At 39.5% G+C, this 26,581-nt stretch overlaps 1 protein-coding gene and 1 long non-coding RNA gene across 2 annotated transcripts in view; one reads left to right on the forward strand and one right to left on the reverse strand.

The window, feature by feature from the left end:
- The window catches only part of LOC136838870 (transforming growth factor-beta receptor-associated protein 1-like), a 213,997-nt gene that overhangs the window by 94,690 nt on the left and 92,726 nt on the right, over window positions 1–26,581 (forward strand). The window contains exons 5-7 of the mRNA XM_067104535.1: window positions 2,154–2,387; window positions 15,351–15,511; window positions 23,135–23,273. Of these exons, the coding sequence (XP_066960636.1) occupies window positions 2,154–2,387; window positions 15,351–15,511; window positions 23,135–23,273 (534 nt within the window). The remainder of the gene's footprint in view (window positions 1–2,153; window positions 2,388–15,350; window positions 15,512–23,134; window positions 23,274–26,581) is intronic.
- The window catches only part of LOC136838874 (uncharacterized), a 530,691-nt gene continuing 514,142 nt past the window's right edge, over window positions 10,033–26,581 (reverse strand). Inside the window, exon 8 of the long non-coding RNA XR_010853148.1 lies at window positions 10,033–10,847. This is a non-coding gene — a long non-coding RNA (uncharacterized lncRNA). The remainder of the gene's footprint in view (window positions 10,848–26,581) is intronic.

Consider the following 26,581-nt stretch of genomic DNA (forward strand, 5'->3'; position numbering starts at 1 on the left):
GTTCATTCCAAAGTTTATTGAGGAAGACCTTATTTTTAATTAGTTTAGCTTCAGGTGCTAGAATTTCCGAGCTGTCTGCCTTGTCTAGAGAGCCCAATCATATCGATTTCCTTCCATCAGGTGAAGTGTCGCTAGCCCCTCACCTTAAATTCCTAGCTAAGAATGAAGATCCTCGAGATAGATGGTCTCCCTGGAAGGTCGTCCCCCCTCCCACAAGACCTATCCTTATGCCCGGTCTTTACTTTAAAGACTTATTTAGACAGGACCTCGCAAATAACTTCGGGGCCTCTGTTTATAAGGGAAGGTGGAGGAACTATTTCTATGAAGGCCATCAGACAACAGATCTTATATTTTATTAAACAAGCAAACCCAGACTCAGTTCAGAAGGTTCATGACATTAGAGCGGTGGGCACCTCCACTAATTATTTCCATCACATGAATTTTGAGGATCTTACAAAATATACAGGGTGGAAGTCTCCCCTGGTTTTCAAACGCCACTATTTGAAATCCCTAGAAGCTCTAAAATTCACCACAGTGGCGGCAGGAAGCATTGTTCCTTCCTCTGTTTAACTCCTTTTCTTTATATTCGGTCAATTTCCTCCCTCCTACGTGCCTCACTTATTCCCTTTCTATCACCTCTGGGTCAGGCATACTTCACAGCCTGTCTCCTGACCATGTTGCAGTTTTTGTATTTGTCACCTGTTTGTAACTTTTAAGTACGTTTTATGTCTTTTTGTTCTCTTGTCTTGCGGGACATAGTTCCCCCACCTTACTATAGTTTATGTATTGGAATATCTATTTTGCTACTTGGATAATTAAAGTTCTTGTGGAATTATAGTTTTATTTCTTTCCATTACAAGTTCTTTAGTTTTTCAGGATGGTATTTTGTTTCTCTGTTATTTCACCGGGTGACACAGGTCGGAAAACCCAGAAAAAGGATTTTGACAAAGGAAAAATCTATTTCTGGGGAGAGACCTGTGTCACCCGGTGACCCACCTCTCTTCTTCCTTTTCCCCCCCTTGATAAAAATACCATTCCTAGGTGGTGGGTGCTAACATGGAATGTAGGTGGCGCTGGTGTGTTGACGGTCTGCGAGTGGTGCGGGTGTTGTATCGGCACCTCACTCGGTAGGACTTTTGACATCGGGAATGTCTACAGGGCGGAGACCTGTGATTGTGACAATCTCACCCTTTCACATACACGACTCCATTTCATGGCGCTTGCACTGGGGGTAGTAACTCCAGCTTGGCATTTAGCTTTTCTCTGGTATATTTAGCAATGGATTTACGTAGAAATAAGTGCTGAATGGTTATTTCAACGGGTGACACAGGTCTCTCCCCAGAAATAGATTTTTCCTTTGTCAAAATCCTTTTTTTGGTACCCGCTGTGACTCCTCAAATCCACTCACTTTACTAGACAAAAAGGCATGGGAATGTACGAGGAGTATGGGAATGTACGAGGAGTATTTTTTCACAGCCCTGGCAAGTAATGGGGATCTTAGTCAGTTTGTGCGCTGTTGTCTCATCTGTGTGAGAAGGGTAAAGGAAGGCCAGGAAATCACTGTAGGAGGGGGAAAGAGTCCTCTTGCCTTGAAAATTTTTATATTCTGTCACTGTGTTTATCGACAACACTGGTCTGGCCAAGACCAACTACGGGAGAATTCTTTGATATTTATTGGTCTCTCTTATGGAACCGGGGTGGAACTTTAAAAGTAACTCCTTTGGAGATTCACAACAGGCTACCAAAAATAGGTTTTTCCTTCTTCAAAACCTGTTATTTTACAACACAATTACAGTGCTTATGAGGTCATTGCCCGCTGGCCATACTAGCTGTTCCTATTTGCTTTGCTGGTGGTTGGGTACTTTAAAATTATTTTTTGCAGATTGATTACACCACAAATAACTAGTTCTATTTGTTAAACGGACTGTTTTATCTTGTGTTTTAAAGTTCAGGAACACGTAAAACCTTTGTTTTACAGTTTCTCTTATGTTCTTACCTCTCATCCCTTAGATTAACATTAGAGAATACTGTAACATAAACTTTGCCTAGGAAAGGTAGGCATTGGAGAAGTGTAAGGAATAATGCTTTTTCCATTGTCATATAAAATAATGATAATTTTTATAGCCTTAATTTCTGAATTTCTGAAATTACAGCTGTGTGTTGGGAAGAGAAGATGCATTATGCTTTGCTCCCTTCATGAGGACAGAGTCTCCCTTTTGAAAGAAATTCCTACTGCAGAACCTTCAAACATTGCCATGGATGGAAGCTTTGTGTGTGTTGCAGGACAAGGGGAGTATTGTGTAATTAATGTAGAAACTGGAGCTTCCCAGGATTTGTTTCCATATGATCCTACTTCAACATATCCACATGTCAAAAGGGTAGCAAAGGTAAAACTAATTTTTTTTAATAATTTTTCTTTTCCGTGTAGGTTGTGTTCACTGACCTCCACTCAACTTCTGTCAGTTATTGTAAAATTTTGTAAGAAAGTGTTAATTAAATATATGTCAAATGTCAGTTTGTGAGATTCATGATCTTAAGATTGCTTCTCCTTGCTGGATAGGTTCCATGTCAAGTATTTCCAGTAGTTAGAGTGAATTCATAAAAATGCTGAAAACTCAAGCATGTAAATTAACCTTACAAATTAAGTCATGCACTGTCACTGGAACTATCAGTGTGCATGCAGTACTTTTGATTAAATTAATTAGTGTATCATATATGATTTTATTTTATTGATGCATTGTACCTCAGTGTATCATTAATTGATGGACTGAGATACAAGATAGATAGCTTCCTTTTCCTGTAATGCCAATAGTAGGTTATTATCTTAAAAAACTTATAAATATGCTTAGAGAGCAGCTTCTCAAAAGCCTAAAATAAAACAAGGGTATTGAAATCTGCTTATATTCTGGGGGACATGAAGATGGACTTAGCCCTTAGGTAACGCATACTCATGCTTTTTGGAGGAATTGCTATGTGTTTCTGTACAAATAAAAACCTAAAGTTCTTTACATACAGAGGGATTTAGCATGCGAATGCAAGCTGGAATGGCCGTTTAACTTTCAGACAAGGTTGTTAACTATTGGCGGGTTGGGGAAGCCCCACCTACCTGTCAGTATGCACTCCACTTTGCTTTTGGCTGCCATCGTGTTTGGACGTCTGTTAGACTCTGCCTGACTTTGCTGTTCACTTTCCATGCTTTTTGAGTATTCTCTGACTGTTTCTGTTGTATGATTGATTTTGCCAAGTGCTTGATTAAGAAAGACAAGGAGCCAAACCCCTCAATCATTACAGCCTTCCACCTTTCGTACAAAGAAACCACAAGTATTCAGGTGCTGCCCAGGGAAGGATAGGCATTGCAATAGGTTCCTTTCCTCTGTGGAGGTGGATCCTCACACCCTCAGTGCCTCGTGCAAGAAGCATGAGTGTAACCAGAAGAGTAGTCCATGTTCAGAGTGCCATGACTGGCCATCTAAGCAGTGGGTGAGGTTTACTGGGAAGAAGAAAAGAGAGAAGAAGGTCTCCCTGATGTCATTGGATAGTAATACTCCATCATTGACTCCGAAGGTCCTCTTCGATGTACTTCTCTTCCTCTTGCCAAACTCCCCCCTGACTGTTGCTGCACCTAAGGGAACAGTTTTCCCCTCTCTGACCGTTACTGAATTCTCTGTAGAGAGCCTGTGAGGTGGGGAGGATGCCCAGTCCAGTATCTCACTTGAGACGTATATGGACCTGGTCCTGTCTGCCAGCACAGCCAGTGAGAGATGGTGAAATGTGAGCCTGCAGATGCTCTTCCACCCTGCTCCCTCTTTCCAAATAGAGTGGCTCAGGGGTCCCAGTGCTGTGACTCGCCCCACCTGGCTTGACCACACAGACTTAGCATGTGGAGGTCCACTGTTCAGTCAGCCCTTCCTGTAGAAGCTCCAGCTTCTCAGAAGACTGGGGCATGCTCAAAGGACAGTCCCTGCCTAAGTTCATTTGAGTGGGACTGCTCTCCCCAACCAACGTGGACATTGTCACTGTGGGTTGACGACTGCCCATGGCCTCACTCACTTGTCAAGGTTTCAGTCTTTGCTAGGCTGGACAAGAGTGCCTACAATCCCTCATTTGTCCCTGCCACCTCTTTGGGGTTTACCAGGAGCCAGGATCCAGACAGGCCTGGGGTACAGGACCAACACTGTTCTTGATTCCATCCCAGCCCAACTTTGGAGGTTTATGTTCCTGGTTCCATCCTCAGACCAGGCATGTCGTATTCCCAAATAATTGAGAGATTGCCAGGGGACTCTGGCAAGTGTCCCTCACCTGCAGGGGGAGCAACTCGGGAAGACGGAGAACTGGAGGGTCCTTTGCCCCAGGACTTAGACACCAAGTTGCACAGACATTTTATAGAGGTCATTAAGATTATACGACACTTCAGTTACTTAGAGAAATAGATTGTGGTCAGTACTTCAGATCATTCTTCAGCTATCGAGTTCTTATGGGGACCAAGGAAGAAAACCAAGGCCCCACTTGGCCTGCCATGGTTTAGACTTGCTAGCAGGGTTTTGGACCAGGTGAATTCTCTTGTTTCTTGGCAAGAAAATTCCATTCGATCCAGGTGGTCTACTAAGTTACTTCTTCCACCTCTAGCTCACCAGAGGAAATACTGTCTTCCTTCAGAGACTGAGCAGGTTGATCCAGACTTGACTCCTCTGCCCTGAATTAGCACTCGACTGTCTCCATGCAGAGGGAGTCTCTCTCTCTCTCGTAGATGGAGGTGGCAGCATTTGAGTCCACTGCAGTGTCGGTGTTCCAGACAGTTTCTTGCCTTGATCTCTGGTCATTTACTGTGGCTTGGATCTCATCCTGGATGGGTGGGTATACTCCTGAAGATGAAGCCTCTTTTAAAAGACTGTTGCTGTCTGGAGGTAGGGGTATCACCTACCTTGCCCACCAGACAGCCAACCAGTAGTCAAACTTGGTGTTGAAGAGAAGAGACACTGTTTTGTTCTAACTCTTGTTTCATAGGACTAGAGTTGGGTTTGGTTCTCAAGAATAGATCAGAGCTGGAATCCACCTCTCTCTTCCCTTGGAGTAAGCTGGAAAGGCTTATGGTTGAGAACAGCAACAGGCTAGTCCACCAGGCAGTGTTTAAAATTTCTTAGTCTTTGCATGGCACTGCAACTCAACCTTTGGGTCAGGTTTGCCCTTCTTTGTCGGGCCAGAGAAAGTCCCAGGCTTCCTCTGTCCCCTGTAGAGGAACCTAAAATTCTTCTGCCCCAGTAACGAAAGGCACGTAGTTGCGTCCCTTTCAGACCCCTGTCTATCTTAGGGAGGGAGGCAAGGGAAAGAAGGGGTGAGGAGGACATTATTGGTGGCGCTCCTCCCTGCCTGCTGCCAATGGTAGTTGGGGGGGCCCCTGCGTGTTGAGTCATTGGGCAACATGATAGTGACACAGGGCAGAGACCTGGAAGGATACCTACTATCCTTCGAGTATCCACAAACCCTCACTTTCAATCCAGTCCAGTTCCAGATATACTTTCCTGGCTTTCAGAAGGATCTCACCCCTTGGGAAGAGGTGAATGCAGTGCTGTGGAAGGTCACATTAGAAGTCATGGTTGATTGGACTCCAGGCTTTTGCAGCCACCTATTCTTGGTGGAGAAGGTGACAGGTGGTTGGAGACCAGTCATCGATTTCTTTACATTGAACCGGTTCATTCGAAGGATGTAGTTCAAGATGGAAAATGTTCATTCAGTGTTAGATTCCATCAGAGAGGGCAACTCCATGCTTTCCATAGGATACGTCTTTTGAGGTATCTTGACGATTGGCTAGTCTGGGTGAGCTTGTTGCCGTGGTTGCTATAGGACAGAGACTGTCTCCTTGAATTTTGTCATGACCTTAGTGTGGTGATAGAGTTAGAGAAGTCAGATCTCATGCCCAAGCAGGGGGTAAAAGGAGGTAGCGCAGAAGTTCCTGTCTCAACAAGAACAACCTGCTCGGTAGTGACAGTTGTTCTAAGTCATCTGTCTTCTTTGGAGAAGCTGGTTCCTCATGGGCAGCTCCACCTCCATTCCCTGCAATGGAGGTTGAAGGAGTTCTGGTCTTTGGCAAGAGACCCTCCTTTTTTTTTCCAATTCCTCTCTCGGAGGAAGTAAGACAGGATCTAAGATGGTGGTTAGGCGACAGGAACCTCACAGTAGGAGTGCCTTTAGCACTCCTTCTCCAGAGATACTTCTGTTTTTGGATGCATCCAATGATGGGTGGGGTGCACAACTGGAGGAGTTGGTGTGAGGTGTGTTGGACCAGAATGACAGGCACCTCCACATCAACGTATTGGAATTAAAGGCAACCTTTCTGGCCCGTCAGGAGTTTCAGGATTCAGTGTTGGGGCACTCTGTGGTGTTGATGAGCAGCAACACAATGGTAGCGGCATATGTTAACAAGCAAGGGGGATTGGTGTCCCTCCCGTTACATCGGTTGGCAGTGCAGGTGCATGAGTGGGCAGTGGCTTACAGTTACTTATTTGGTAGAGCTGTCTGCCAGATATACTGTACATTCCAGGTACAGGCAGTCCTCGGTTATCGGCGGGGGTTCCGTTCTGGGGGTGTGATGATAACCGAAAGTCGCCGCTAACTGAAAATCAGCGATTTCCAGCGCTTTCTCGGAGATTTCCGGGCTTATTGGCGCCAAAAAGTGCCAATTTTTGGTTATCGGCGCCTCTGTTAGGTATGTATTGGCGCTGATGCCCAATTATCGGCGCCGATAAGCAGAAATCGGCGATTTTTGTCGCTAGACAAGCCCCATAAAACTGGATCATCATTAACCGAGCCCGCTGTTAACCGGGGACTGCCTGTACTCTGAATGTAGTGGCAGACAAATTCAGTTGCCAGAGTCTGGTGATAGAGACGGAATTGTTCCCACTCCCCAGCATAGCACAGAACACAGAGCCTTTTCAAGCAATGGGGAACTCCAAGCATTGACCTGGGAACTCCAAGCATAGACCTGTTTGCCACCCAGTGCAGCAGGAAACTCCCAGTATTCTGTTCTTTAGTGCCAAACTCGTGGGCTGTGATGGAGGATCCTTTTCAGCACTGATTTTGCTTGATTCGTTGGATAGTTAACAAGCCATTGATCACCCTGAATTTCAGGTTGATTCTGGTGGCCCCCAAATGGCCACATGCCAAGTGGCATCTAGACCTGCTAGCTCTATTATAGGAGGTTTTGAGAGAGATTCCTACATGGCACAACCTTCTGTGCCAGCCTCATGTTGAGAGGTATCACCAGACCGTGGAAGCATTGGCACTTCACATCTGGAAACTATTCAGCGTCTCTGACGAGAGCTTTTCAAGTATCTGGATGTCTTCAGAAATCCTCAGCAGCTGTATACCAGGGGAAATGGGCTGCCTTTTGTAGTTGGTATGATCGACAGAATGTTTATCCAATCAGAGCAACTCTTGAGCAGGGAGCAGACTTCATGTCTTTCTTTGCTGAGAGAAGGACCTCTCTGTCTTGGACATCAAGGTCTCCAGGTCTGCTCTTGGTTAAGTTCTTTAACTGAAAGGAATAGATCTCTCTTCCTCGTAGGAGATCTCCATGCTCCAGAGAAGCTTCAAACAGTCTTGTACCCCCAGGGAACACAGACCCCTGATTAGGACATGACTCTCATCCTTAGGATTCTAACTCACTGCCTGTATGAGCCTTTTAGAGTCGTCAAATAGGGATCTGACTGAAAGACTGTTTTCTTTCTTGTCCTGGCTTTAATGAAGAGAGTAGGTGAGTTTCATGGCCTCTCTTTTCTTGATGAACACTTGAGGGATTGGGGATCTGTATTGCTCGAGTTTGTCCCTGAGTTTGTAGCAAAGACTAAGAATCCATTGGTTCCTGACACCAGGTTCAAGTCCTTTTCGACCCCCTCCTGGGATCTAGAGGGGATGCTACTGTGTCCTGTTAGGGTGCTGCCGTACTATCTAAAGAGAACTCAACATCTCAGGGCTGAGTGTCAATGCCTCTGTTAGTACAGGCTCGCCCAAGAAAAAGGTGTCCCAGAACACTATCTCTTTCTGGCTATGTGAGATAATCAAGCGGGCTCATGCCTTGTCTAGCAAGGAAGACGGAGGTACAGTCCAGGCAAGAGCTCACGAAGTCACAGGCATCATCCCAACTTTAGCATTCCAGAAGAACCTGTCAGTTCAACAGGCCTTGTGGGCAAGGTTGTGGTCTTATCAGACCACATTCACCTTGTTTATCTTCAGGACATTGCCCACAAGTCCTTGGACACTTTCTGCTTGGGTCCTATGGTGGCTCCCCAACAAGTTGTGTAGTTCATCCAGCTCCCAAAAGGTTGCGTCTCGTTTAAGGTAACAGGTTGAGCGAGAGAGTGTAAGTGACTGGTCTCCTCTCTTTTCTCTTCTCCTGCATCTTGCTTAGGGCATAGAGTCAGGTTACAAAGCTGGTACATGCTGGACAGACGTGGTTTGCAGGTCAGTTACTTGACAGGGCTCATGTTCGTCTGTTTTTGTTTTAAGTTTGATTGGGCGCAATTTCACTCTCTAGACAAGGGGAGAGGGGGACAGGCAGTAAAACTAACCCGTTCATTATAATAGCAGTGTTATTGTCTCTGACACATTGGGTTCTTTCAGCCTTCATCAGGTAATAAAAGCAAACTGATTACTTTATGCCCAGAAGTCTAGATGCTGTATCATCTCAAGTTCAGTGAGCTAGAGATGTGGGATATCTTCCTCTGCTCCTCCAGACGAGGAAGGTACATCCCAGGTGGGTCAAACCAACCAGTTAGGTCAGAGAATACCCGGATTCCTCCCACCAATGGGTAAGTCTCCTTTGTGAAGAACAAAGGTTTGTATTTGTGTAGGAACAAATAGCAAATTTTTAAGGTAATAGTTTGTATTTTTCCTGATACAGACCTGAAGTTCTGTACATTAATGGCCCAGCTCTCCTACCCCTCAATCTGTCACCTGGGCCGGAAGGCAAAGTGGAGTGCATACCAACAAGTGGACGGGGCTTCCCCCTACTTGGCGATAGTTAATGACCTTGTCCTAAAGTTAAATGGCCATTCCAACTTGCATTCACAAGCTAAATCCCTATGCAAAAGAACTTCAGGTTTGTAGGTTAGGAAAAATACACATTACTTTAAAAATGTGGTATTTTGAGAAATTTATGTCTTATAATATTGCATAAATTGTTTTGTAGAAAATCATTTTAGTCCCATAAAGGGATAGTGCTGCCACTGCACCTTATAAGGTACACATGAGGCATTACTAAAAGATTTGCAGCATCCTTTTTGGCCCTTAGCTGTACCCACATTTTACCCTTTAACTTTACAACTTTTCCCATTTAATTTTTCCATCTTGCTTTCCAGCTTCTTTTAACTATTACTTCCTATTATAATTTTTTTAATCTTTTGCTCTCCAACCACCCCCGCTCCCTTTTCACTTTAAGCAGTGAATAGTTTAAAGTGCACCAGTGCATTGGTTTATAACCTAAATTTCATGAATCATTCAGACATATCAATCCACTTCTTTTGGAAGGAAAAATCATCAGATGAGTTAGGTAGGTTAGCAAAGGTATTTGGGTCCCGTAGGTGTTCGGTAGTAAGCTGAAAAATTTTTTTGTCTTCCAGCAGATTAATATTCTCTAAAGATTCCCAGACTTTTAGAGCCATTTAGGATTACTGTGTGTTATTTGCAACTTTCATTAGTTCTTACAACTCCAATCATAAGATGCTTTATTCCATGTAGAACTCATCCAACTCACACCATTACTGTGTTATGTCTGGTTGATATCCTAGGCCTCTTGCATATACAGTACATACATTCTCTTGTATGACTCTTTAGCATCAGATCTCAGCAGTGTTCTCCATGATCATCCTTGTGTTCTACCAGCTTTTAGGCCTATTTGCTCTCATGCTAAATTTTTCTCACTTTGTCAAGATTTCTACTTTTCTTAGGAACCCGTGTTGAATTTGTTAGGAGGTATAGTGCAAGAACAGTGATATGTTAAACAATCTTGAGGGGAAGTTAATAAAATCATACAACTGCTACTTAACCTAATTTTATTTACTAATTGTTTTACTTGCAAATAATCTACAATCAACTCAAAAGGTACTTCTTAAGTCCTGTGGACAATATTTTTCAAGTTCAAACCCTACCTAATTGCAAACTAACCTACAATCAATCCAGAAGACACAAACTTATAGTTAGTTTGGTGATCATCTTCTTCTTCTTCGTCTTTAACGTGCATTTTTCCCATTATTATATGGGGTAAGCACGATGCCTTCTTTTGAAGGACTTTGATTTGGCGGTGGGGTAGGCCGTAGCCTCGATCGGCTGCCCTGCCTGACATCGCTTAGACCCCGGTAGCGAATGTGTACTCAATATACATAAATACTTTTTTCTTTACACCAAATATACACAATACAATAAATACAATTACTATTACACCCACAGCAAACAAACAAATCTCCAATCCATAAGAGTCAAACAAATCACTTGAATATTTACTTAATTGAGCTTTAGCACAAGAACCCACCACACATGTATACAGAACTCAATATACGATTGAGATGAGATAAAAGTCTTCTTTCTTTTGTAAAGAAATATGTCAACTCATTTCAGCTTTACATTATAAAGGTTCAACAAACAATACCAGGAATTGTCTCAAAAACCAATTACCAATGTTCAATGCATTATATGAATTATATCTTTATTGTGCTTGGACCTCCTTTGCAAAAATAGGATCCTTTTCCATTGTTCCTTAATACCATCTACACCATGGTCATTTATAAGACTTCCAAGCCACCAAGGTTCAGTCAAAGTATATCTTCACAAGCAGCAGACCATTTCCACAAGCTTGCCTGAGGAGAAAAGACCATTAAGTTTGGGAATATTGACAGGAGACATGCAATAAAAATAAAATTAACAAAGAGACATAGAAAAACTATACTATACAAATGGTAAAATAAAAAAATAAGTAGTTTCATATATTTTAACACTACAACTTTTGCTCTTTATTTTTATCCTGGCTTAGTGTTTCTCTGTTTTGTTGTGTATTTGTACATTGTAGGGAACTGACTTCTTTTTCTTTTGGCAGGAATCTAGTAAGTAACCAATCTTTGTTTTATTTTGGATAATGGTTTCATTATTGGACTGCCATCTTTGTTTAATTTTTTTTTATCTAGAGTTAGAGTATGGAGATCTATGAATGATTTCCCATTTTTGTTAATTTCCTGGGAAGCATTATCACAAAATAATTTTATTACATCTCATAGTTTTGTTAGCCTTGAACAGTGAATAGTATATTTTGCAAAGAGTGGAATTATATTTCCCAGATTTGAAGAATATTTTTGTTTTGAAATAATTCTCAGAAATTTAACTTTCATTCTAGAGGCTGAAGGTTCCATTATTCATCCACTTATCTTAACCTCATAAAAAGGTTGTCTTGCTAGAGAGTAATCAGAACCCTGTAAATGCCTTTTGAATGAAGTTTATGAATTATTCTTAGTCAAGATAGTATGTAAACAAAAGTATCATAAAAAACAAAGACATATGTAGTAGTCACAGAGATTCATTCTCATATCAGCAGATTACAGAAGGCAAGTTGATGGATGAGTAGTAACGTCAATGTTTTATATGAATATTTTTGGTATTTTCTCTCTTCTCAAACGATCCAAACTTGTAGGGAACATTATTAACTGACCAGAGTAAAAATGTAGGGTGTTAAAAGGGTTTACTGGTAAATTGTACAATAACAAAATATAATCAAAGTGGAAATTTTGTAATACATTTGAATTTTTATGAGTTTTCAGAAATTCATTCTATAAATACTATCAAAATTTAAAGTGCTTCACCAGCACTAGCCCCATCCATTTGCACAGACTGAGACATTGATGGCCTACGAAATTTGTGATGGAACACGGATGGCAGTGTACACCTTATACGGTACATTACTTTGTAGTCTGTTCAAGTTTTTCACTTTGCTGGTATGTTACCTTAAGAAAAGTTTATTTAATACTATATTAACCTTTTAACTGTTACCCAGGGTAAACGACTTCCCCTTCCCCAGTGGTCAGCTTAATTCACGCTTGGTAAATTTATGTGATACCCAGACTTAGTAAAAGGCACTAATAAGCAAACCTGTATAAATATTACTAACAACCAAATTCAGTGTGTTTCTGGAGTGGTATTTTATGTATAAAGTATTTTCATACACACAGAAAGCTAATACTGTACATAATTAGTTAAGTCCGGGACTTACCTAATATGCATTCCAATTTTGTGATTTTTTCTGATGCTTTTATTGTCCCCTGATATTATTTTGTTCATTTATTTCTATCCAATTAGTTTTTTATTCTTATACTAATCACTTTTTTGTATTCACTATTCCCCTTCTTACTTTTGCCAGCTTCCTTTTCATATGTGTATAGTCACTACTCTCTCTCTCTCTCTCTCTCTCTCTCTCTCTCTCTCTCTCTCTCTCTCTCTCTCTCTCTCTCTCTCTCTCTCTCTCTCTGAGACATTGTTATTGTGTGATGATTCACAAGACCACTATAGACATAGAGAGGAAGTGTTCAAGTGGAATGACTGCACTCATTTGATTCCCAGTAGGGTACAACAGAATGGATATTCATGTGAGTTATGGTAGGAGGCCAAACTCAGCAACCGCATCCTTTTCAGCAACTGGGGGAAGTTCTTCATTTGTAAGACATGTTTTGGTAATAGGATTTTACTATTACCAAAACATGCCTTAAAAATTAAGAACTTCCCTCAGTTGCTGAATCCCACAGTCCTTTCCAGGTCATTCCATTTGAACACTTCCTCTCTATGTCTGTAGTGGTCTTGTGAATCATACACACAATAACAATGTCTCCCCAGTCCCCTTTCACCCCATTTTCCTCAACTGCATTAATATGTTATGTCACTCATCTTTATTATATAATGTGTCATGCTGCTGTGATAACATTAATTGAGTGTTTCATACTGCTGTGATAACATTAATTTCATTAATAAGTTTTCTACAAAACTCTGCTTGGTTATGTGTAAATGGACAGGAAGTAGTTTTAGATGCCTCTATAAGTACTTTATGACTTTTATTCACAGCACTGGGTTCTTCAGTTTCTTTCACTTTTATGTTCTTACTGTTAAATTGTGTTTGTCTAATTATCAAGAGCTGTTAGATAGACAGCAGTATGGTTTTAAGTTAGTGATTAATCTTCATCATCATCATAAATATTTTTAAGTTAGCTTCTCCCTTTTAAGGAGTTCAGTGTGATAAGATTTCTGTCCATTCTTTTTTGTTCTGTGCTCTTTGTGCCAGAACTTTTGTAAGATATAGATCTTTAGCAGTCCTTTTTTTCCATTATTTCCTAGGCCTTCATATAGGTCTTTATCCTCCTTTTATTCCTATATTCACTGCTTTGCTGACCAACTGTTCCGCAACAGCTCTGATGACATGTCCAACTTATTCACTCTCTTAATACCATATCTTTCCACCAATTTTACAAGACTTTACATCAGTCCTTTTATCCAACCTCTTGATGCCATATCTTTCCACCTATTTCACATTCAGAATAATGTGATCTGCCTACCATACTCTGGCCAAGAACTGAATATTCTGTTGTCATACCTTTTCAAAGTCTTATCCATTTTCCTTTTCAGCACCCATGTTTCTGCTACATAGAGTACTGTTGCCCATACATACCCATTGTCAGCCTTTGCTGTCTAGAAAAGGGACATTTATTTTTACTGGTAATCTACTTATCTCCCATTTCATCCATGGTGCAGGTACTTATTTTTCTAATGTTCTCCCAACTTCTGCTTCATAGTCCAGTGTGTCCTCAAGGAAACAGAAACCCTCTGCAACATCTAAGACCTGCCCATCTATCACTACAGGGTTCTCAACTCCCCTCTTCCTCGTTTGCTCTTGTAATGCATTTTAGACATAAAGAATTCCTTACTCCTTGTATATTTTGTAATCTTTAGCACATTTTGTGATATTTAACATTTGGTACACATCACCAAGTTCACCACTGTCCCACCTTTCCCACAGCAAACACATGGCCAGTTCCTGGACTGTGCTTTTTCTTTGCTTCCTCTCCAGTCATATTAAGCTTTTTTTATTACAATGATTTTCATTTCTCCTCTCTCCATTCTACTCCTCTATCTTTTAAACATTTCCCCCACCACTTACTTAGATTCAGTTGTTAGCTCAAGGTCATCTGCATAAAGCAGCCCCCAGTGACCTTTTCTGCACTTTTTTGTAGCTTCTACCATGACTGCAATAAACAGCAAAAGACTTAGTGTGCTTGGTGTCTTGATGTGTATATTTAAAAAAAGTAGCATGTGTATCACATGTGCATTAATATTAAAAATGTATAGTATAGGGGCTCACTGTCATATGCAAATTCACATATAATTGGTGGGTCTTGAAACCACTTATAAGGGATGAACAAATGTACTGCCATACCAATTCAAGCTGGTAGTCTTGTAAAGCTTCTGGCTACAGCTCAAGAGTAGGAAGGTCTGTGCTAACAAGAAGGGAAAGAATGCTAGTACATAACATGGCTCATATTGTCTCTTGAGTCTGCAATTTAGAAAAAGATCATATGGCTTCCTCCAATGTTTACATGAAGATAGTTCAAGATGCTCAAGAACTATGGTAGGCTGAAGCTGACTGCCCATCTAGTTTACACCTGGGTTTACAGGCAATGGCTAAAATTAGCAAGTTCAGCATGTGAGCTAATGAAGATCTTGCCATGAAACTTCAGTACTTTGCTATTTCAAGCAGACAAATGGGGATCCAGTCCAATTTAGACCCCCAGTTCCTTGTGGAATTTCGGGTGTCTGTAGGATTCTTTGCCCAGGAGTTTCTGTTCTCTTTAGGTTCTTTTTACCATATCAGAGCATGAGGAGCTTAGCATGCCTACTGCCAAAGTTGCCTAATTAGATAAGAGGTTTGTCGTAATGGAAAATGAAAATATCTTGAAGTACTTTTCTAGTTTGATGAATACTTTGCTAATCATCAGATTGACTCAAGCTGCTGTGATACATTTCTAATATTATGAAATTGTAAATTATCTGTGGTATTAAAACTGAAACTCAGTTGCCTCTCATCATAATAGGTTTGCTGATGAACTACAGGAACCCCCATGCTCTGTAGGTGTGGATAGAACATGAACCAGTGTGAGAGAGGATCTCTTTATGTGACTATCATCTACTTTCTCCAGTGATGCATTTTGGAATTTCGAGCTTGATATGATTTGTCTGAACAAGTGAAGAAATATTTACAGTGGTTTCCTCTTAGTGGCTAATTGAAAGTATAGTTGGATTTTACATTTTTCTTTTCCATCTGTGTTTTCCAGGAAGAATTTCTGCTTGCTGGTCCAGGTAACCTTGGCATGTTTGTTACTGCAGCTGGCATATCTGAAAGACCTCCAATTCAGTGGACAGAAGGGGTATCAGCTGTTTCGTATTACCATCCATATATACTAACCATATCCAGTCAGTTCATCCGTATATATAGGTACGTCATTCTAGTTAATATAATTTTATTGATATACAATTACAGGCTTCTCTACAAAAGGAAGTGAGCATGCCAGTCTGTATAGATGCCTTCTCTAGTAGAATTATTAGCCATGTTTTCTTTCATGAATACAAATTGTGATACCCTGAATGGTCCATGTGCCACTGTGAGAGGAGACAGATAAACTTTATTAACCCTTTAACGCCGAAGCCCTATTCACAAAAATGTCTCCCGTATGCCGGCGGCGTTCGGTGAGTTAGCGACGAAGCGGAAAAAAAGTTTTTTTCAAAAAATCACAGCACGCTTAGTTTTTAAGATTAAGAGTTCATTTTTGGCTCATTTTTTTTTGTCATTGCCTGAAGTTCAGTATGCAACCATCAGAAATGAAAAAAAATATCATTATCATATATAAATATTGGAATATATGACAGCAAAAAAAAAAAACTTGTATATAATTGTATACAAATCGCGCTGTAAGCAAAATGGTTAAAGCTAATGAGTTAATTTTTTTCAGTTGTATTGTACACTAAATTGCATGATTTTGGTATATAACAAATTTTAAAATGATCAAAGCAACACAGAGAAAATATTATCACAAAATGATGCATGAATTCGTAATGCGCGGATGTAAAAAAATGTTTTTTTCAAAAATTCACCATAAATCGAAATATTGTGCTAGAGACTTCCCGTTTGTTGAAAAATGAAGCTAATTGATTGAATATTACTAGACTGTAAGTGTTTTAGCATACAACTGCAGTTTTCGACCATTTCGGTCGAGTTAAAGTTGACCGAAAGTCGAATTTTTTCTATTTATCATGATTTATATGGAAATATTTCAAAACTGATAAAGGCTACAACCATGAGTTATTTTTTGTTGTATTGTACATGAAATTGCACACATTTTCATACATAAAACTTTATGTAACGACTAATTTAGAGCGGTGCAAATATTACGACAACGAGACGAAAGAATTTCTGAGATGTTCGGCCGAGTTACCGCGCAGACATAAGGAAAATGTTTTTTTTAAATTCAGCATAAATCGAAATATTGTGCTGGAGACTTCCAATTTATTGCAAAATGAAGTTAAACGATTGAATATTACTAGAGTGTAAGAGTTTTAGCTTACAATTGCATTTTTTTACCATTTCGGTTGAGTTAAATTTGACCGAAGGTTGAAATTTTGGCAGTTATCGTGATTTATGTGAAAATATTTCAAAACTGATAAAAGCTACAACCGTGAGCTATTTTCTGTTGTATTCTACATGAAATTGCACACATTTTCATATATAAAAGTTTATGTAACGACTAATGTAAAACGATGCAAACATTACGACAACATGACGAAAGAATTTCTGAGATGTTCGGCCGAGTTACCGTGCGCAGACGTAAGGAAAAAGTTTTTTTTTTTTTTCAGAAATTCACCATAAATCGAAATATTGTGCTAGAGACTTCCAGTTTGTTGCAAATGAAGGTACATGATTGAATATTACTAGAATGTAAGAGTTTTAGCTTATAATTGCGTTTTTACCATTTCGGTCGAGTTAAAGTTGACTGAAGCTTGAAATTTTGGCAGTTATCGTGATTTATATGAAAATATTTCAAAACTGATAAAAGCTACAACCATGAGTTATTTTCTGTTGTATTCTACATGAAATTGCGCACATTTCCATATATAAAACTTTATGTAGCGACTAATATAAAACAGTGCAAACATTACGACAACGTGATTTGAAAAGAATTTCTGGCGCGGATGTAAGGAAAAAGTTTTTTCAGAAATTCACCATAAATCGAAATATTGTGCTAGAGACTTCCAGTTGGTTGCAAAATGAAGGTAAATGATTGAATATTACTAGATCGTAAGAGTTTTAGCTTAAAATTGCGTTTTTACCATTTCGGTCGAGTCAAAGTTGACAGAAGGTTGAAATTTTGGCAGTTATCGTGGTTTATATGAAAATATTTCCAAACTGATAAAAGCTACAACCATGGGTTGTATTTTGCTGTATTGTACATGAAATTGCGCACATTTTCATATAAAAACTTTATGTAACGGCTAATATAGAACAGTGCAAAAATTACGACAAAATGACGAAAAGAATTTATGAAATTTTTCGGCTGAGTTACCGCCGTGCGTAAGAAAAAGTTTTTTCAAAAATTCACCATAAATCGAAATATTGTGCTAGAGACTTCCAATTTGTTGTAAAATGAAGTTACATGATTGAATATTACTAGAATGTAAGAGTTTTAGCTTACAATTGCGTTTTTCGACCATTTCGGTCGAGTCAGAGTTGACTGAAGGTTGAAATTTTTTGTAGTCGACGTACGGTACGTCCACTCGGCACCCAACAGACAATTTTAGTCGACTTATGATACGTCCAATAGGTGTTTAAGGGTTAATAAAGACCAGTGATAGAGTCACAGTGTTGTTAGGGATGTGTTATTAACATTGCCATTATGTGAACAGGTACAATTCTCTTATCACTGTTTATCATTAGCTTGTGAATTATTATCAGTATTTGGTATTTGTGTATTTCACATGTCATTTGTTAACATGCAAACTTTCTTGTACAACCATGACACCATTTTGCTTGTGTTGATTTAGTGTACTGCATCACCTAGTTGAGACTTGAAGCTTTTTACTACATTTCCATTTCTGGATTAGTGCGAAAAGTTAAACAATGATATTAGTAGGTTTCGTTACATTTTCTTCTCCAAACAGCACTTTGCCTTAGGTCTACAAATGTACCCTATAACATTAGGATAGCAACAGAGACTTCCTTGCCTCAGGGAGAGAAAGAATGTAGAGAAAAGACAAGGGCATGGTTGTTGATGGGATGCATTGCCTTTGATTTAATTGCATGGGAAGCTAAAAATGAAACACTTGACTCTCAGAGGTATATTGCAAACAAGGGTGGATGAGGTCAACATAAAGCTTTAATAATTTTGATGATGGAAAAGGACATGTATCTAAATAAAACACCCAGTCATATGAAATTGAAATTCGAACTATGGTCTCTTCAAGAATAACTTGGGGTAACCTGAATGCTAAAAATTTGATAAATATGAGATTTTGAATTATTCTTTCCTTAAACATATTTGGGGAGTTGAATGAGAGAGAAAACAGATAAGTTGTTATAAATTGTGAACTGGGGACATTTAACCTGACTAACTTAAAGATCCCATACAGATAGACATTCAAGATAAGAGTTGATAGACAAAAAAGAGCAGTTTAAGACTAAGTGTAATCAACAGAAAATGGTTGATTCAGAGGTAAAAGCATGATTAAAAGAACAGGTATACAGTTTTAGAGAAAGCCAGTGATGTTGGACAGGTGAAAGAATAGAACAGTTGGGCAGTTATTATTTTTTATTATTAATAACAATAAGTAGACTTGATAAAAATTCTTAACAACAGAATCAAAGGAAGATGTCTAAAAAATGTAACTGATAGAATTTAGATTATGGTAAGAAGAAGCATAAAAAAAGGAAAAGGTGCAGTCTTAAAATTAGTCATGCATATACTGTAGGCAAGGTGTAAAAGTAAATGCAGTACTATTTCTTCATTGTTACTGATGTTGGTATTAAAGTTTAATTGGAGTAAAGGTTTTTAAATGCAGGTTTGGTATGTTTAAGGGGAGATGATAGAGGTGATGGAGAAGGAATATAGTATGGTGGAGGATTAAACCTTTGCAGTTGGTAAAACATTTCTTTTTATATAACAGGAAGAAAAAGAATGGAATTTTTATGGATAAAGTTGTCGTAGATTGCTCTGCTGGTAAATAGATATTTACTAGTAAAAATGGTAAAAATTTTGTGATGATTGTGTAAGACAGCTTAAGGTATAAGTATATTTTAAAAGTTATGACTGATATGCTGAGATTCATAACTGGAGTGCACTGGGAATATCACATAGAAAATGAAGTAGCTGAAAGGTGTGATGTAAGATGCTGGAAAGCAGATAAAATGTCCAGTCAAAGACAGATAGTTTGGGTACTTGGTAAGAAAGAGAGAGATTTAAATGAAGCATGAGTAGTGCCATAAGAGAACTTGGGTGACTGTTACTTCCACTTTCTTGAGCAAATGATCGTAGAGCAAGAGCAGTGAAGTCATTGGTTAATTAGAGAAAATATTCTAACAGAGGAAGGAACACACACTTTAATCATAGATCTGGTTAAACTGTGGATCCTGTCAGCTCATAGTTACAGATATCAAAGCACCTTTTCCCTATGAGGAACTCAGAGGAAAGAGTTATAGGAGGTATGAAGGCACAAGTTATGCTGATTGGATAGGGGGCCAAAAGCATGAGAGGGGAATATATAAGACTACCAGTTGTTATGGAGGACTGTAGTAAAAGAAAGGTCAAGAATATTTGAATTCTAGTTATGATTATCAGGAGCACATGTTAACTGTTGTTTGATGTGTTCCATTAATTAGACTGTAAAAAGGTGGGTGTCTTTTTACCAGTCACACTAATGTTGACGAATCGCTTGAATTGTTGTTTGATGAAGACCACAGTAAAATGCATTTCAGTATGTGAATAGTGAGATTATAAGATGTATCAACCAGCTGACAAGACATTAAAGTAATGGCATTAACCAGTGTTCTTGCCACTTCTGGAGGAAGAGTGCCATACCTTGTAAGTCAGTTGAAAAAAAGGGTATTGGAAGAGATAATTCAAGAGATAAATAATGTCAGTGAATGTGGAATCAGACTGTGGAAATCATGTTAAGACTTGGTAAAGACTGTAGGAGAATGAATGGTAAAATAGGGGGAAATAAAGGAATCATTGTTGTTTAATGAAGTAGAATAAGTAACAAAAAGAAATAAGGAAGCAAAGAAGATTAGGGAAGAGACAGAGTTAGGAGAGGATAAAATAGTCTTTAAGGAGAGTAATAAGTAACCCAAGAGGGATGTAACAAAAGCCAAAGAGGCTACCCAAAGCAAAAAAACAAAACCACAAAGGACATAACCCACATATAGCACATAAAGGGAACAGACAGAAAAGTGCCAAGGAAAGAGGGAGACATAGAGAGGGACAAAAATTTTGACAAACTACTTAATGAAAAAAATGAGAGATACGTAAGAGGAGGTGTACATCCAAATTTTGGAATGTTTGATGAGACATCGCGAGGGGTAAAGGAAGCTCTGAGAAAGATGAGGAGTGGTAAAGCTGCTGGGCCAGATGGTATACCTATTGAGACTTGTATGACACTGTGCAAGGAGGGAATAGATATACTGTAGGAGTAAATGAAGAAAATTATGGAAAAGGAAATTTTACCAGAAAAATGGGGAGCTCTTGACACCAATTACTAAACAGAAAGTTGTGGCAAGTTTTAAGAACTGGAGGGGAAAATATTTGAAAGAATTGTAGACTGAAGACTTAGACAGGAAGTTAAGATCAGAAGGCAACAACTAGACCTTATGAAAGGAATTAGTACAATTGATGGAATATTCTACTTAGGCCAAGTAATTGAGAAGCACAGAGAAAAAAAAAAAGTTAAGTATACCTTAGTTTTACCAGACCACTGAGCTGATTAACAGCTCTCCTGGGACTGGCCCGAAGGATTAGACTTAATTTACGTGGCTAAGAACCAATTGGTTACTTAGCAATGGGACCTACAGCTTATTGTGGAATCTGAACCACATTATAGCGAGAAATGAATTTCTATTACAGAAATAAATTCCTCTAACTCTTCATCAGCTGGCCGGGGAATCGAACTCCGGCCCAGCGAGTGCCAGTCCACAGCTCTACCGACTCACCCAACGAAGAGCTTTAGAAGCACAGAGAGAACAGGGCTCTTCACATGGTCTTTATCAACAAAGAAACATCATATGATAGATTATCTAGATAAGGATTGTGGAGGATTTTGAGAGAATGGGAAGCATTAGAAAAGTATGTGATAATTGTTAATGAAATGTGTAGAAACATAACAACAGTATTGTAGGGATGACCAGCAGCTTCCAGGTCAAGGTAGGACTATACCAGGAATCAGTGTTGAGCTCCTTGTTCAGTATTGTGCTGGATGTATGATGAATAGAAAGCCATGCTGGGAGAAGTGAATGTCAAGAGGGTTTTTAAGTGTCTGGACTCAATAATAGATGCAGGGGTGATAAGGATAAAGAGGTTAACCATTGAATGCAGGGTGATTGGAGTTGGAGGGGGTTATAGATGTACTCTGCAACAAGAGAGTTCTTATTAGGCAGTAGGGTAAGGTACATAAGGTGGTGGTAAGACCTGCCAAGTTGTATCAGCTAGAATTTGCACCGCTGAAGAAAATAGAACAAAATAAGTTAGACTTGGTAGAAATGTGGTTGCTCAGATGGGTGAAACTAGTGATGAGACAAGCTAAGAACTGACTACACCAGGGTGTCACCAAAAGTCACAGAAGTTTCAGAGGATGCCCAAGAATCAAGGCAGATGGTTTGGGCTCCTGACAAGTAGGGGTGATTATGACGTTACAGGAGAGATTAGGGAAATGGAATTGCAAGGAACACAAAGGAGAAGAGGGTCTATAAGAAGACAGAGAAACTACATTCAAGGAGACGAGAATCAAAGGAATGGGTAAAAAGAGAGCAAAAAAATAAAACAATTGGAAAAGGCTCATTAAAAACACTAATCTTGACTAAGGATTAAGCTGAGACATAGAAAACAAATGTTGATGAAGTGGACCCACTCTACTCTATGAATTGTACATTCAGGTCTTCAGTATAGAGAACACTGGTGAATCTGTCATTAGCTAGCAGTCTCATGGCAAGAGTAAGAAAAACAAAGTCAGTGAAGTTTGATGAGCTGTAACAAAAGCATAGTACAAAAGTTCCAAGAAAAACTTGAATAAGTAACACCATTGAGGAAAGATTGTAATTGTTTTGATGTTTCAGTGAGTTAGTGTCCTACCTTTGAAAAGGAAGTATAAGTATTTACTATAGTAAGACAGATGAAATTAGTCATAAGAAGCTTTGGTTAACAGCTTTATTTCATAGAGGAATAGAAGATTGTGAGGGAAGAGGCTAAGTTTTGTTCCACATAGGAAAATTGATAGTGTCAAGATCCTAAATATATGTGTAGTAAACTGTGGAATTGTGGAATGAAGGGTTCTTGGGGAAACCTGTGCTGTTAGCAAATGAGTCTATTGCCATAAACAGGAGATTCAGTATTGTGCCCAGGGACTTTTCACCCCTTGACTGTGGGTACCTGGTGGTCATGTCTGTTGAAATTCTTGCCTTATTGGTAAGATGTGGGAAGGGAAATATGAGAGTGAGGGTTTCAGTATATTTAATCTTATTAGGTATTTGAAAATGAAGACCATAGATTAGGAAGGGTCCCACATCTTAACACTACTGGTCATTCACAGAAGAAGACTGACTCTATTAGAATAGCCTCATTTATGGTTGGTTGATGCCAGAGTCAACATGCTTCTTATGCCTGGTATGCTCTCATTTCCTTTTTGCATCATGAGTATGTACTTTTCCTTGTCAACATTTTAATTGCTTCCATTAATTATAATTTTTTTTTAACAAAATCTGGAATAATTGCTTCTTAAAAAATATAAGAAGATATTTTAGGTTTATGTGCAAAGTATGGATTCACTTGATAACATTTCACTCTTTCAAAATTTTCCCCCTCAGTTTAATTGATCAACAACATAAGCAGACACTCAACTTCTCTGGTGGACAGTTACTTGGGAACTTTGATGGTCAGTTATATGTGGCAGCAAATTCATGTGTGTACTGCCTTATGCCACAACCATGGACATCGCAAGTTCAAGTAAGGAAGCTTAACCAAATCTTTTGGCCTTCTGTAGTGCTTGTAACCTTCTCAGTTTTATTTTTCACTTCAAAAGTAATAATTTTATATTACCTTTGGAAGATCATGATATTCAAAGATAGTAGTAAGAAAATTTGTTTTTACAAAGTCCACTGGGCTGTCTGACTAAACTCAGAAACTGAAATACCTTTTAGTGATTATTGAATAGTGAGATATCCTCATTTGTCATTTTTTCCCACCTACACTAGGAACATTGAGAATAAGAATTTGCTTCAAAAGAGTCAGTCTGCCACAGGTCTTACCTTTTAACACTTAGAAAGCCTTACGATACAGAATGTGTAGTAATAAACTCTTGCACAGAAGTAAGATATAGTCAGCCCTTGACTTATGTGGAATTCACTGATGCAGATTCAAAACTGTGGTTGGAAATTATTTTTTCAAAATTTCAGAAGTTTCAAGATGCAAAACTTGAATGAGTTACACGCCAAGCACATCAAGAAAGTAAATACAAGTCCTATATAGAAAGCATTTCAGTTCAAGAAATAAAAGCATTGTTATCACCCCTTTCACTATTACCACTGTACTTACAAGACATTTTTTTTACTGACATTATATGAAACTGCAGCTATGATGGAAGAGCAAATGTCAGCTCACTGCAGCTGTCTTGATATGCATACAGTATAGGTTAATGAAAGTAATGCGAATTATCCCTTGGTATCCAAAGGATTTACATCTGCATGATTTTTTGCTTCGAGAGAATTTTATGTAGTGGTCTTTGAACCAAACTCCCATTTAAATCAAATCGATGTTGTACTGAATAATCCTGCCTTATTTTTACATGAAAACTTGAATACACATTTGTCCCTCAAATGTCCCTCAAAGTATGTTAGTTAGTTGATCCAGAATACTTTTGTCATTGCATCTGGATAAACATTTAAATGGTACAGTTTAAATGGCTATAACTCTGTTAAGATTTCAGGTGTAATTGTTCCTATGGGAATGCTGTGCAAATCATTGCCTTTTATATAGGAGCAACTTTCAACTTGAGCTGGAACTGGTTGAAAACTTGGTAACAAGGTGGTTAACCAGTTGGTTAACAGTGGAGATGGGAGGTGAGTGGGGAAGTATCCCTCAATCACCAAACATCACCTTCACTTTTCTTCTGGCCACAGTAAAGAGCAGACAGGTTACTCAGCTCCTGTACTGACTGACAATTGAGAATCTGAAGTTTTGGATGAGTGTGTGCTCATGGCAATTCTCTTTTTATCTCTCTTTCTTACTGTATGTATGTTGCTATGCTTTTGTGTTTTATTCCTGTGGAATAAAACCTGATGCTCTTATACCGAGACATAGCCATCTTTGTTTATGTCTCAGGTACCGACATTACCTTTCTAGTTATGCTAGTGCCAGGAATTTTGACAAAAAAAAATCACTTTGCTAAGAAGTTATTATCTGGGATTGCTGGCAATGTAGCAGCTTCTGAAAGGTGTCCATCAGCAGCTGTGTCAGTCACTAACTGATAACTAATATTGATATTTCAGGTCTGTATTGCTTATTCATTATGGAAGTTTGGTCTGGGGTGATTGAAGTAGTCCTTCCACATGCTTCCTATATATTCTGGCTATAATCTTTTTATATGTAGTTACTGGTGGTCTTATCCTTATTGACTGCTTCTTTGAATTGTATTTTACATGTGCAGCAGTCCTTCATTGATTCGACCAAGCCTGCGGTGTGAGGCAAGTAACAACATCAGAGGAAAGAGTAGGATAGGAGACCGATAGTTTTCTTCTTCTTCTTTGTCGTCTACTTTGTTTTCTTTCTCCACCTTGATCCTGCTTTCTTTCCCTGCACAGCTGACACCAAGAAGGGTCTAAACCTCATGTTAGAAGTGGATAGGCTTCTTCCATGCACTCTCCCAAAGACTTTGGCTGAGGGCTAGGGAGCCCATTTGGCTTTTCCCAGGCAGGGTTGCTACTTGGTGCCAACCTGCTTAGACTCGAGGTCTGCTCCCATCTCATCTCTCGGTGAGCTTTAATGCTTAGAGTGAGTCAAAGCTACTAGGCTCGTCACTTATCATACGTTGTTCCCCCATCACTGTGACTCTTCGGTGTTGCAGGCAGGTGTTAAACTCGCTCAGTGTGGGTTCATGTGAGCCATTTTGACCAGGTTTGCTGCTAGCATATGGGTATTCAGCTCTCTCAGTTCTCCCATAGTCAGACAACCAGGTTGAACAGGGGAGTAGCATGACTTCTCACCACAACTTCTCAGGGTCTCACAGAGAGGGGTTTGCATGTCCTGCTTGGTGCGGGTTCTCACAACCTGTTTGCTAACCACGTCCACAGTCTGCGGATCGGGCTTACTGATGGCAAAGGGGTATTATTGTTCTCTCCCCTTACCCAGTCTCTGGATCGGGTTTACACCTATCTTCACCTCTCAGTCTATTCATGGTCAGACGATCGTGGTGGCAAGGTGAACAGAGTGTCTTTTTTCACCACAAATCCTCAGGGTTGCACATGGAGGATTTACATGACCTGCTCGGTGTGGGTTAGTGTGACCCATTCGCTTGTCATGTACGCAGTCTCTGGACTGGCTTTACCACTTGCATCGGGATGTATGTAGTCCTATCAGCCCTTCCATGGTCAGATGATCATGGCAAACAATTTTAAAGTGTGATTGGCTCACTGTGACTCTCTGGGGTTGTACAGAGACAGTTTTGCATTACCCACTAAGCAGTTCACATTACCTGATAACTAGTCAAGTATCCAGTCTACAGATCAGTTTTGGGAGGTATTTAGGGTGAACCTACATCAGTTCAATGCTCAAGATGTTCACTCTCTTAGGAGTGTGTGCAGGTCCGAGCTATCCTTCTCCAGGGAGTTTTTTTTTTTAATTCTTCCACCTCTCGTGGGTGTGGCTAGCTGTGTGGCAATAGGGGAATTGGAGGAGCGGTGCCAGGACGTGTTCCTCTCCTTTCTCAGTTTAACCAATTGGTTGTACCAAGCCAAGTTGGAACGGGGCTCTGACAGCGACTCTGCTGCGGCTTGATTGGTTCTTGATGGATTTGGTAACACCCTATGGAGCAGAGTGGCAATTCTAGGAATTTTTTTTGCTTTTGGAGAGCATAATTCCAAGGGAAGTGACTAAGGCTATGTTCTGGCCCAGAGTCTCATCTTTGGAGTTGACCTTCAAGTAGACTCTAGAGGTGCTTCGTGGACATGTTGCCAAAGTCACAGTTAGTGTGTGGTGTTTGGAGAAGGTTAGCTTCCTGATCTATGGGTTGGGGAAGGTGCCTATGCACAAACTCCAGC

Source organism: Macrobrachium rosenbergii, chromosome 5 (assembly GCF_040412425.1).
Source record: "Macrobrachium rosenbergii isolate ZJJX-2024 chromosome 5, ASM4041242v1, whole genome shotgun sequence".
NCBI classification, from domain to species: Eukaryota; Metazoa; Arthropoda; class Malacostraca; order Decapoda; family Palaemonidae; genus Macrobrachium; species Macrobrachium rosenbergii.